This window comes from Pomacea canaliculata, linkage group LG1 (genome assembly GCF_003073045.1).
Source record: "Pomacea canaliculata isolate SZHN2017 linkage group LG1, ASM307304v1, whole genome shotgun sequence".
Classification (NCBI taxonomy): domain Eukaryota; kingdom Metazoa; phylum Mollusca; class Gastropoda; order Architaenioglossa; family Ampullariidae; genus Pomacea; species Pomacea canaliculata.
Genome location: NC_037590.1, coordinates 22,360,115 through 22,373,514, shown reverse-complemented (window position 1 = coordinate 22,373,514; position 13,400 = coordinate 22,360,115). Strand labels below are relative to the sequence as shown.

At 36.2% G+C, this 13,400-nt stretch overlaps 1 protein-coding gene across 1 annotated transcript; it reads left to right on the top strand.

The window, feature by feature from the left end:
• The first annotated feature begins 2,038 nt into the window (after positions 1 to 2,038).
• LOC112562183 (phosphomannomutase 2-like) lies at positions 2,039 to 13,053 on the top strand. Its single transcript, XM_025235269.1, has 7 exons — positions 2,039 to 3,107; positions 3,798 to 3,912; positions 7,775 to 7,851; positions 9,119 to 9,210; positions 10,950 to 11,049; positions 11,251 to 11,442; positions 11,796 to 13,053. The coding sequence occupies exons 1-7, from the start codon at positions 3,012 to 3,014 to the stop codon at positions 11,901 to 11,903; spliced, it is 780 nt and encodes a 259-aa protein (XP_025091054.1). The 5' UTR covers positions 2,039 to 3,011; the 3' UTR covers positions 11,904 to 13,053.
• Positions 13,054 to 13,400: the final 347 nt, after the last annotated feature.

Here is a 13,400-nt window from a genome sequence, read left to right as displayed (position 1 = left end):
TTTAAGAAATGGTGCAAGGTTTTTATCATAACACCGAAAAATTGTCAAATGTTTTAAATAAAATAAATTTTGTGAGACGGTATAAAAAGTTGCAGACATTAATATATGTAATCATTGTAATGCATATTTTTATCTTTATTGAACATGTGATAGGAGCTGTATGTTTTGGACTTTGAATTAATGCCTGTCATAAATAAGACTTAAAACATTGAATAATTAATAAAAAGTTTTGTCCACTCATATTAGCTTGAGATATTAGCATTTCACTTTTTTTATGGGCAATATGTCTGCCATGTAATTAAGAGACGGACTTAAGTTTGAAGATGAGAAGGACAATGACATAAAAAAAGGCATCAAATTTCTATGATAAACTAGCATATACTGTCTCTTAACTAACCTCCAAAGCAGGAGTTTATCAAAAGAATTATGATTGTGTTTATTGATGTAAGAATTCACCTCAATAATTGCAAAAAATGTTGCTCAGCGCCTACAATTTTTGGGGGACTGGTGATGCAGTGGTAATGTAGTTGTCACAAGAACAGGATTGTGGATTTTGTCTCAGATTTTAGTATAAATATACTATTTGTATATAGTATTTGATGAATGGGGGGATTTGTCATGATATGCAGCTTCAGTTGTGACAAAGAGTAAAATATTAGATCAACAACTAAAATCTTGGATGTTGTGCACATTTCTTTTATTAGTTTAAAAAAATATTTTAAAGTTTATAAATTTACAAATCTATTTTCCATTAGGAAAGAAAAATGCATTAAAATGGTGTCATAAAAGTTTGCAAAATACTCAAAGGATTCTTCTTCTTCTTCTTCGTCGTTCACTCAAATGGACACGCCTGCCTCCTGCACAAATGATGCTGTGCGCCGCAGGTCCTCCAGGCTGCCGTGTAGCTTCCTCAATACTGGCGTCTCATCAGTCCAAATGCGGTGCCTGAGTTCTTCGTGCATAGGACATTCTTGCAGTAGATGTGCTGTTGTCTGACTGCCTGTCTGGCACGGGCACTGGTCTGTCTGGCCGATTCGGAGCTTGGTGTAAAGGTGGTAATTGAGACGGTTGTGGCCTGTCCTCAGCCTGAAAATAATGACCTGCTCAGCTCTTGACTCAAAGGATGAATGGTACAAAATACTTTTTGGTGTTCATATCGAGGACAACAAACACATTACAGTGATACCTCGGTTCTCGAACATAATTCGTTCCGGGAGGACGGTCGAGAACCAAATTGTTCGAGAACCGAAGCAATGAAACCCATAGGAAATAATGGAAACTGGATTAATTCGTTCCAAGCCCCAGAAAATGCCTATTTACTGGCCTAATTTGTATATAATATGTAGAAAAACATGAGTCTCAACAAGAAATAAGAAATTAAAGTGTATTTATTAAAACAAAAAAATAAAATGTACTGTACAGTGCAGTAAATTGTGTTTCATTTACTGTACCTGTACCAAACTTTATGGCAGGAGGGAATGAATGTGGAGGGAGGAGGGAAGGGGGAAGGTTATTGTTTTGAAGGGGAGTCCTCTTCAATAAAAACAGAGGGTAACTGCTCTTCGGGTGTTTCTGTTCTCTGTATCTTTTGCTGAGGAGAATCAGAATCTTGCTCTGCAGTTGCTTGTCTGATTTCTTTACGGAAGAATTTGTCAATTGTTTGCTGTTTTTTTTTCTCCTTTGCAAAATTTTGCGGAATGTGGACATAACATTGTCATTAAAAATGTTAACTGCTCTATTTGCTACCACTTTATCAGGGTGATGTTGTTCAACAAAATTTGCGATTTCTGCCCATTTTGCACACATTTCATGACTCTCTCCACAAAAACGTGACTGTCTCTCTCTGCACTCACACTGATGACGCAAGCAAGGCGCGCTGGGCCGAATGAACGCTCAACTCGGCTCATCTCGGACGTTCGGATGTTCGAGTTCCAAATATTTGTTCGGATTCCAAGACAAAATTTTCTCGAATTTCCTGGTCGAATACCGATTTGGTCGAAAGTCAAGGCGTTCGAGAACCGAGGTATCACTGTATAATAAATTGTTTTAAAAAGCAATTTTCTTAATATATTTGTAGTACATGCACTTGCTTCTCACAGTAGGGTAATGAGATTGATATTAAAACAAGACAGAGACTTTCAAAGCTGCTCAATAACTACTTCATTGATGGACTGCTCACCTCATTCTTTGCCTGGTTTAGGAATTTGTCAATGAAAGATTGTGGGGGCTAAACAAGATCATTCATGCCACTGGTGTAATGGTCAGATAGTTAAAATAATTCAGTTGTGCAGTCTGCTCCAAATTATTTTTTTTTAAATACCCATATTAAAATAACATAAATATGATAACAGTGTTATTCTCCATACCATCGAACTGCTGTATACTTAAATGTTGAACTTGAGACAAAAGTATTATGTTGGTTGATGTGCACTGTTTCCATTCCTATGACTTGCGGTAAAAGCAAAAAACAAAACAACAACAACAACAAAAACCCAACTGATTCAAATCATGTTCTTTGGCACAGGGGTGTGGATAGCAGCTTTTGCAGTATGGATTAATTTTTCAAATAAGCAGGCTGATAGTAATTGTTGGAAATACCTTTCATCATCCTATACAGCACTTCATAGACATATGAGCGTCAATGTTTGTATGTGCGCGCGAGCCATTGTAGAGAATAGGTTGTCTATAGAGCTGGGATATGACGCACTATAACTTTAATTAGTAACAAGGTCGTTTTGTGTGTGTGTGTACTCTCATGTGTGTAGGAGAGATGTAAATGTGATTGTGTAATGAGGTGTCGCTTATGTATGTGATGGTAATAACTTTTTTATGAGCATTCTTTTAGAACACGAGAACAAGTTGTGGGTGTGCATGTGTGCGCGCAAGCCTGCTGCAGCTGTTTGATGTTGGACGCTTTATAAAATGCAGCATAAGCGCGTAATATTAGCCATCTTCGATTTAAAAATAGAAAACACTAGTTACTTCCCTTCGAGCTCTCGTTTTTATTGAAAATGAGAAAGACACACACTCACAACATGGAGTCCAAGCAGGACACGTCTACGGTTTGCCTATTTGATGTGGATGGTACTTTAACAATGCCACGACAGGTTTGTATAAAAAAGAGACCAAAATAACTTTTCCTTAAAATTATTGTTTTTTTTTAAATTTTAGTTTATAAAATCGTCGTGTACAAATTTGAAAAAGTCGATTAACTATCCCACTCACAGTTCCTACTGTGGTGGAAGGAAGACTACATAATTTTATTGTTAATAAAAAATATATATTTAAAACCTGGATGCTGTATTACGAGTTGGAAGGTTGATTGATATGTACTATAACTGATTAAAGTTGACATAGTTACCTTATCAAAAATAAGAGCTTTTGTTTTAACTGCTTACGTAGTTTGTATAATACTCTTAACTTTATTTTGTATATTGTATAAATCATTGAAATATTCGTTTTATTCAAACGTAACCTCCCAGGTAATTATATTTAATTAAGTAATTTTTTTCAGTTAAACTATATAAAAATACGAAAAGTGAAATTAGCTTTATGATAAGGAGAAATTACTCAGATTTGAATTAGATCTAGCAAGAATGTTAAATTGATGAGAGCAGTGACACAACATGACTCATTCATCCAATATTAAAAGTAAGATTACCGTTTGAATAAACGTTTAACCATCTTGGATTTTAGACTCGTTTGGATGTATGTATTATTATTGATTATTGCAGCAAGAAAGGTTTCCCCTCATTTCCAGTAGTATTTTTTTCTAAACAAATTTTGATGTATTTCAGAAAATCGCTCCTGCTACAGAAAATTTTCTTGAAAAACTTAAAGAACGTGTTTTGGTGGCCCTTGTTGGAGGATCAGACATCGGAAAAATCGCTGAGCAAATGGGTGGTGATGATGGTATGCTGACAAAGAAAGCATTGCTTATAAATGAAGAACAGTTCCATAGATTTATTACAGTTATATTATTAATTTGGAATGTTATAGTTTACCCATTGGTTCATTTTCCATGCAAGGCACCCTACCCGCATGGGTGTCAAAGCATTTAGTTTGCAACCACTCAGCCATCCATTTTCCTAAAGCAAAGTTCCCAAAGTTATTTACCTTAATGCCTTATGTCAAAACTGCAAATGATCATGAAGTGGAGTTTGGCCTTCTCAGTTCATGAAGTATATTCTGTGCAATTCTTTTTAATGGTATACCCTTGCATAATGGCCCGATAGTTTGGTGTCAATGGGTGGTTTTCACGTGACGTCATCAGTTTTTGCGAGCTGCTTCAGCGGCCATTTTTCTTACCCTACTAAAGCAGTGGTTACTGAAGCTTGCTGGCAACTGATCGGTTATCATGGTCGTCTGCGGTATAAAAGGATGCGGAAACAAGCCCTGCAGTAAACGAAATGTTCCTCTAGATGAATCTTTTCATAAGATACCCAAAATTATTTTGAACCAAGGCGACGAAACAAGAAAACTTACAGAAGAACGACGTCGTCTGTGGAAGGCAGCCGTTTACCGAAAGGATATTAACAACAGAAGAGAAGTGGAACAAAATACTTATCTGTTCGAAACACTTTGTTGGCGGTAAGAACCAGACGCTTTCCAATTGCTAAAGTATTTAACGTTGTTCTGCATGTTGTACACATTGTGATAAATATTTTCTTCATTGTAGGTTGGTGACAGTTCACGTGATTTGAGTGAACATCAAAACAAGACTTTCATTATGCATGACCACGACTAATAAACTATAGCTATAGAGAGAGAGGATAAAAAGTGTTATATCTACTTCATTATTTTTCTTTTTAGACGTGTATTTGGTTTATTTTGTTTCAGTGCTGATTATTATTATTATTTTTTTGTAGTTACTATCACAAAGATGTAATTCATGGGTTGTTTTATTTTTGTGTATAGGAAAGCCAGCATATGTGAATTTCCGGAACAGCCCTTCCTGGCTTCCCACTCTACACTTAGGACATGAGCGATCAAGTACTTGCTCAGAAGCTGAGACTTCGAAAAACAGGTATTTGAGGCTTGTGTCTCGCAAAAGAAGTAATGCATCTGTCCCTACTCTACATGCTGCAAGCAAGAAGCGAAAATCAATCAGCAGTGAGACAAGCCAGGAAGAAAAATTATGTGAAAGTGATTTTGGTTGCTCAAGTGCTTGCGAAGAAAGTTTACATGGTGACATAGAAGATTCATGTTCAAATGATCAGAACACTCAACCAGATTTGACTGGACTAAATATAGATGCAATCATGCAGGACTCTGAGACCAGACTTCTTGATTCAGTTAAAAACAGACAACATTGTTCTATTTATGAAAGACAGTTGTATGTTGAAGATGAAGCTAAAGTTCCATTCTACACGGGACTTCCTTCATTGGCAGTAATGGACCTTATTTTCAGAACGGTAGAGCCATACATGTCTAATCAAACACAGTCACTGTCCAAAGAGCAAGAGTTTTTGCTGTGTTTAATTAAGATCAGACTGAACTACCAATTCCAGGATATAGGGTATCAGCTGAAAGTATCCGTGTCAACTGTGCAAAGGAGTTTTCATAGAACTCTTGATGTACTTGTAGCACGGTTGTCTTTTTTGTTGCACTGGCCTTCAAGAGAAGCTCTGAAACTGTCTATGCCTATGTGCTTTAGAGAAAACTTTAAAGATAAAGTTGCTGTTATTGTTGACTGTTTTGAACTTGAAGCACAGAAACCCTCGGGCCAAACCAATCAGATCCAAGTTTATTCCAACTATAAAAAATATCATTCTGCCAAATATCTGATTGGGATCACACCACAAGGTTCAATCAGCTACATTTCAGATGCATTTGGTGGCAGGGCTTCAGACAAACACATCATTGAAAATACTTCTTTGTTGTCCAACTTGTTACCAGGAGATGTAATTATGGCCGACAGAGGTTTCAACATTGAAGATGAAGTTTTTTTTATCAAGCTAAATTAATAATTCCAGATTTTACCCATGGGAAAAAGCAACTTCACCCACTACAAGTTGAAAATTCGAGAAAATAGCCTCTGTATGAATTCATGTTGAGAGAGTTATAGGCTTTGTTCGCAGAAAGTTTGGAATTTTGCAGTCTAAAGTGCCTATTGACCTGATGGCAACAAAGCCTGGTGATGATAATCCAGTCATAGACAAAATAGTTCGGCTTTGTTGCTGCATTGTAAATTTACATAAATCCATAGTGCCTATTGAGTAGCTATAGTGCAATTTTTTAGTTTGAAATCAGCACTTATTTTCAGAATGCATGCTTGCAATCTGTATATGTTCACATTACCAGAGAAGTTATTCTCAGATATAAAATGCACAATTACCTTACTGTAGTTCTTTTTCTTTCGCACTTTATTTATAATAGCATGATGATATCAACTGATCAGATAAGTTACTTGGTAAATTGATGTGAAACTGTGAACAATATAGAATTTGTTCTTTGCTGGAGATGTCATGCTTTGTATGATGTTGATCAAAATATTTGCTGTTGACAGAATATTGTTAATATTTTTTGCTTATTAACAGGCTACTCAAACATATATAATTGAATCAAATGTTATTGTCATTTGCATGCAAATGCTGTTTGCTTCCTCAGAAGCTAATTCAGAGCAATATTGATGCCAGAGCTTCTTTGTGGATTTTAGATTACCTAACCAATAGTAATCTTAGTAATCCATATCAGTGATGTTATTTAGATTGTGATTTTGATATGTTTTCCTTACCCTGTAATGATTTTTTTAAAGTTATGTTCTGTCAGCAGACACAAAAATTTTCTGAAAAGAATTAATAAATATGCATTTGAATGTGCAAAAGTTCTTGTTTGATGTTAAAGAAGAAAGAAAGAAAAGGTGTGACTGGAGAGGGAGAGATTGGGGTAGCAAGCAATGAGTGAGAGGAGGTGAAACTGGACACTTAATGAAGGGGAGGAGGATTGTGTTTCTTATTGAAGGGAGAAGCCACTGCCGGGACAGTGTGTTTTAATAGGGAGAAGAGAAAAGGATTCGGAGAGAGGTGGACGCTTGTTTAAGAGTAGAGAGCCATTTGCTAGACAGTGTGTCTCACTAGTGTGTAAGAGATCGAGTACATTTTAGTTTGGAGGTTGTGTTAGTCGAAGTGTGATTGCCAAGACAGTGAGTTTTAATAGTAGATTCCGTGGATTTTTGTGATTGTGCTAGAAGAGCAATTGCCAAGACAGTGAGTTTTAAAAGTGTGCAAGGAGTTCGGTGGACTTGGTAAATGTGTTTGACGAAAGGAAGAGCCATTGTTACAGTGACTGTGTTTTCATAGGGTTTTTTATTTATTTATTTATTTTTTATCAATAAACATAGGCAGACTCGTATAGGTAAAATCGTTTAGTTTATTTGAGTGAAAGAGCACGCAATTGTCCGACTCCGCTGGTGTGCTCGAGAGACGCTAGCGGTGTCGTGACACAAGCCGATATAGAGCCGCTGAAGAAACGCGAAGCGTTAGGGAAGGAAGATGGCGGACAGTGCCTCGTTGCTAACGTGTGTATCACGTGAGTGAAAACGACCCATACTGATGACTAATTATTGGACTATTATAAAGAGCAGGAAGTGTCTAATAAAACGATCTGATTCAAGTTTATCTTCTTGGGACTTGCCCATGGTATCATAAAAGATTATTTTTGATCATTGTAGTTTCCCTTTATACGCACAGACACACACCCCAAATGGACATAGGAAAGGGTCAAGATATACATGCATGTTACATTGACATAGGCCTTTTTTTGGATGTTTCAGTTCACCAGAGGTATAACTATGTGTTCTCTGAGAATGGTCTCATGGCATTCAAAGATGGAAAGCTTATAGCCCAACAGGTACTTCAAGATGACAATAATTTAATGATCATGTATGTGTTTGTATGTATATGTGTATGTATATATAAATCCTTTGCTGATGACACTTAATTGTATACCAACTGTTCTCCTTCTCAGGAATACACTGCTATCCAAGATTGTCTTTCTGATACTAGACCATAGATTACCCACAACAAGTTAAAACTGAATGACGAAAAAAACAGAAGTTTAATTTTTTCAAGGAGGAGAGCCAGAGTTTATCCTTCACTGTCTGTCTCTGTTTGGGTAGCCAATGTCGATACTGACATGCCTCTTGATGAACGTGTTTTTCACATTTGTTGTGCTGCATACATAAGCTCCGGAAGTTCAGCTCCATTTGCCGTACTCTGTCCATCTCAGCCACCAAAATTCTCATCTGCTCATTTGTTCTGTCTAAACTAGATCACTGCAACTCTCTTCTTGCCTGCTGTCAACAGTACTTCATCCACAAGCTTCAGAAAGTCAAGAAAGCTGCTTTTCTCGTTTTCGGGACTTGCAAATGTGAACATGTCACACCACTTCTTCACTCTATTCATTGGCTACGTTCTATGCTGTGGATTCTTTGAAGGCTCCTTCCCCTACTACTTTACTGAAATCTTGTCTGTCCTCACTCCTTCCCGAAGTCTTCATTCCTTATCACTCTCATGTATTCTATTGTGCCCTCCCTGAAAGACAGTCACATACGGACAACGGATGTTCTCCCTCTCTGCTGCTAAGTAGTGGAACTCTCCTCCGCATCATATTCACCACTCAACTCCAAGGTAACATTCAAATGCTCTCCGAAAACATCTGTTCACTAAGTACTATCCCTGAATTATTACTCTTAACTCCCTGACAATACTGTCTGTCATGCTAACCACCATGTAACGACTCCATCCTACACTGTTTTTAATATCTACATCCCTTCATACCTTCATTGCTTTACGGTCTACTACTGTTGTATCCCATCTTTATGTTATTCAGTGTCTCTGTACGTACCTCTTTGTCCACTGGCTGTTATCTTTTATTTATCATTATTGGTCTGCGCAGAGAGTGGGATCTATCTTGGTCGTGATACTGCATGTTATAAGTTCCTATTATTATTACATAGAGGAGATTAAAGTTTAAGATAGTTTTCATTGTCGAAAGTAATTCTTTGTTGATACAGTTTTTGTTTATTTTAAAAAAACACGTCCACTCAAAATGCTCACCCAACATCTTTTTACATCACAAAACTTTTGCTCCTACCAACACATCGTTTTGATTTCAGAACATTCAACAGTTCATTGGTGAAGAAACATTACAGAAACTGATCAACTTTTCTCTTCGTTACATGTCAGATTTGTGGCTGCCATGCAAAAGGTGATGCTTAAAACAAAGTTGGCATTGATTTGAATTGAGGTGTGTACAGGATTGTTCAATTTTTTCAGATCACGGAAAGTGTTAGTGAGAAATGGGAGCTTGTTGAGGTTAAAGTATTTGTAGAAGTCGTCCCCTAACTTTTTAAAGGTCGTTCTTGGAAGTGAGATAGAGACTTTCAGGGCTGTCTTGTGAGGGTGGTGCTTGTGCTTTCTCCCTCTTGCTGTTTTTATCTTCCCGAACCCTTTCTGTACCCATTCCTGACAGCTGAGTTGACTGTGGAATGTTCACTAGCCCACAAAGGTGTTGAAGTGGAATACCTTTGGGTTGGGATGCCACTTCTGTAACCACTCAGCTATCTCCGCTTTCCAAACTAGAGGTTGGAAGGGGGGGGGGAAGAGAAAATAATATGCATATGTTCACTGCATAAAAGAATGTTTCATTTCAAAAGTTGCTTTTGCATGATTCAGGAATCGGTGAGGTACAGAAAAACCTGCCGTTCGTGTACCATCTTACCAGCAGGTACCTCCCCATATCTGGACACTTTAAACCACATGAATCAGTTTTCAACACAAAACAATCTTTGATTGGCAAACACCTGCAAACACAGATTCTAGGAACAAATTTCGTCCTTTTACCTGTCACGGGAACAGGTTTTGCTTTAGTTTTGCAGTAATGTCATCCATGTTCAATTAGTAAAACATAGCAATTTAATTGGCTGATGCTGTTTGCTGTACCTTTTTCTGTTCTTGTACTTGTGAAAATTTGTTTTGAGAATCCGAAATAAGCTAGAAAGTGGGGTCATTTTAGTAAAGAAATTGAAGTCTTGAGAGTCTTCTACTGCAAATTGGAAAATTTTTGACATTAAACAGTGTGTCAGAGCTAAATTACTGTCTCAGCGAAGAAGAATTCATTTACTTGCCAAGTGATAGTACACTTGAAATTTGACTTGATGATTGTTGCCAATTATTGGACAAATACCAATCACACTTACACCCATACTTGCAATGTATTGTGGCTGCATATTTTCTGCATGAAGCTGAATGCTATTCAGTGATGGAGATGAGGTCCCCACAAACTTTATAAAAACTTTTGAAAAAAAAAGTCCTTTTATGACTATAAAAATGTGGCAATAAAGGACTGGTTCTTTGAAGAAAGATAAGAGCATGCCAATAAGTGGATGCATAACACTGCTTACTTGCCTATCCCCTTCTTCCCCATGTAATCTTAGCTCTTATTGTGTTTACGTAGATCAGAGACTTTAAGTTTGTTTCTTAAGATATACATATATATCAATAATGTTACAGACTTTCACCCTTTCTCCTGACCTGATTCATCCCCAAAATGGCTGCTTCCATGCATCCAGTAGCATGTGGCAAGAACTTTATGAGATGACTAGTGGTTTTGCAGCCATTAGTTTCCTCCCAACTGTCTTCAGACCAAATAATAAAAACAAAAAATTTCTCTTTGAATACAACTTTTTAATTGTAGAGTCAGCTGTATTTTTGTAAAAACCATGCTCATGAATCTTGCACTTTTACTGAATTTGTTACTAAGTTGCTCATAGCTGTCTTATTTGGAGAGAGTCTAGGCTGTTTATGGCTTTAAAAAATATAAAAACTTATGATGAAAGAAGTCTGTCATGCAAGGACAGTTTTTAGCAGAATGAAGGGTGTCCTGACATCACAGATTTTACTGTAATCTGAGAAATGAGAACTAAAAGCTGTTTATTCTGTTCACAGAGGTACATTTGTAGAATTCAGGAGTGGGATGATCAATCTGTGTCCAGTAGGCAGAAGCTGTTCTCAGGCTGAACGACTGCAGTTTGTTGAGTTTGATCAGGTAAGTAGAGATGAGATAAAATATAGGCTTGAACATATCTTTTGAAGTGGTGATATATAGTACAGTGTAAATGTACCCACAAAGTATCCTAAAAATATGTTTGTTTTCTTTTATACACATATTCTTCTCTGATGCTTTATAATTGAATGTTTTTTAATGGTAAAATGTCTGTAAATTTTCCTTGGAATTTTGAATTTTCAGAAACACAACATTCGTCAAAACTTTGTGGAGGCTCTGAAAAAAGAATTCCCAGCATCGGGTCTTGAATTTGCCATTGGTGGTCAGATCAGCATTGATGTTTTCCCAACGGGATGGGACAAACGATTTTGCCTCCAGTTCCTTCAGGCAGATAGTGTTAAAACCATTCACTTCTTTGGAGACAAGACTGATAAGGTTAGGACATTAAGAAAGTAATCATCTTCTTTCTTTCTATTTCTCAACAGATGACGCCTTTGGCACCATGCTGAGCAAAATGCAAATATCTCATGGTATCATAGACTGCATCTTTTGAGAATTGAGTGGACTGGTAAAGACAGAATCAATCAGACATGTCAAACTTGCATTCACTTTGTTGAAAATTTAATTTTTTTTTTCATCACAGTAAAGATGAGTGTAGAATTTCAGTAATTATTGAGAATAATTTTACAGATTAGAAATGGAGGAATCATTAACATTATTTTTTTTGATTTGGTTTATTGTAAACTGATGTTACTATTAATAGATTTTTTTAAAAATAACTTTTACAGGGTGGAAATGACCACGAAATTTATGAAGATAATCGAACAATAGGACACCGAGTCTCAGATCCAGAGGACACTGTACAGCAGCTGACAAATTTGTTTTTTGCTCATTGATGGACTTTCTACATTAGTTGTTTATAGGTAGCTCTGAAGGACCATTTTCCGTTTTTTTTTTTAAAAACATTTCATTTTCATTTCAGATTTATTTGCAGATGAATGTAGCCATGTAATGCAATAATTTGTGCACTGTGATTTATGCCTTTAAGTCAGTGATGAGCAGGAAAGTGAATCCCTGTTCCTGAATGAATATAAAGATCAGAATGCAAGTTCACTATAATATATATTGTTGATATTAAAACAGCATCTTTATCAACACCTTCTACTCTTAAAAATTATTGAGTAAGAAGAGAAGAAATATCTGTAATGTTACACTCACATGACAAGATTGATCATAACTGTTATAACTTTTGACAAGTATATTCAATGCAAAATAAGACTGCTTAACAAAAGTTTGTCTCTGTCAGCAGATGGTACCTTCCATATTGAATGCAGTGCGTCAGCATTATGCTAATTTGTATGACAATATTGGCAATGTAAAAGAATGTCAGTGAACATAGGTATAACTTCGCTGTGTACCGTGGGGTATTTCATGATAATACTGAATGCTTTGGCACGTGTTTCTCCATGTGTATGTAACATGCATGTGTATTAATTGGCATAAATTATGAAGGCTTAAACCAGAACACTTCATTTAACATACATTCCAATGATTGGTCAAGTGTTAATCTTAGGGGTCTTTGTTAAAATAAGGTTGCTAGTTTTTAACCAGAGAAGGAAAATGAAATCTGGAGACATTAATTCGAGCATAGTTGTCAAAGAATTCATTTATTTGTGTCTTTTGTGACACATGTGCCATTTGAGTTGTTTGTGTCATACAAGTTTTTTCCTTGTACAGATGCTACCATTATTTATTTTTCTGCAATGCTTGTGGTGCAAGAGTTAATGCTAATAATGTGAAAAGAGTTTTAATTTAGCCACTGGATAGATATATTTTGTTTGAATGATGCAAAAATTGTTTGATACAAAGAACTATTGATTAGCTCAAAATAATTTTAATTACAAACGAAATTTCTTTTTAGTCTACAGAACTGGACTTGCAGAAGATTTTTTGCCAGTAATAGGTTTTATAATAACAACAATTTAATAATGGCTAGTTGTCTTCACATTAATATTCATATTGCCACACTCAAATTTTCAGTAGTTTTTTAATATAATCCATATTTAGGCTTTCAGTTGTTAAAAAAGAATAATGAAAATGTACATTTTCCAAGAGTTGAGAATGTCACCAGTTGAAAGAATTTGTAAACTTCAGTACTGCATACTCCAGCCCATTTGCTGTCCCTCTTTCTTCTGTAGCTTTTGGTTATTGGTGCTAGATTTTTAAAGGAAAAACAAAGACTGCACTTGAACAATTGCTGTTGGTATTAAACTATGCTATCATGACAAAACGATGAACAGATATATGCAAGTGTTAAGTAAGTTCAACTTAGGTGTAAGGATCTCTAGTAGATTCCCAGTAGACGCAGAGGATCGATTTTTTTTTTTTTTGTT

Coding starts and splice junctions, on each gene's coding strand:
- LOC112562183 (XM_025235269.1), top strand. CDS start 3,012: ATGAGAAAGACACACACTCACAACATGGAGTCCAAGCAGGACACGTCT. Junction 3,108..3,797: donor CTTTAACAATGCCACGACAG/GTTTGTATAAAA, acceptor GATGTATTTCAG/AAAATCGCTCCTGCTACAGA. Junction 7,852..9,118: donor GAAAGCTTATAGCCCAACAG/GTACTTCAAGAT, acceptor TTTTGATTTCAG/AACATTCAACAGTTCATTGG.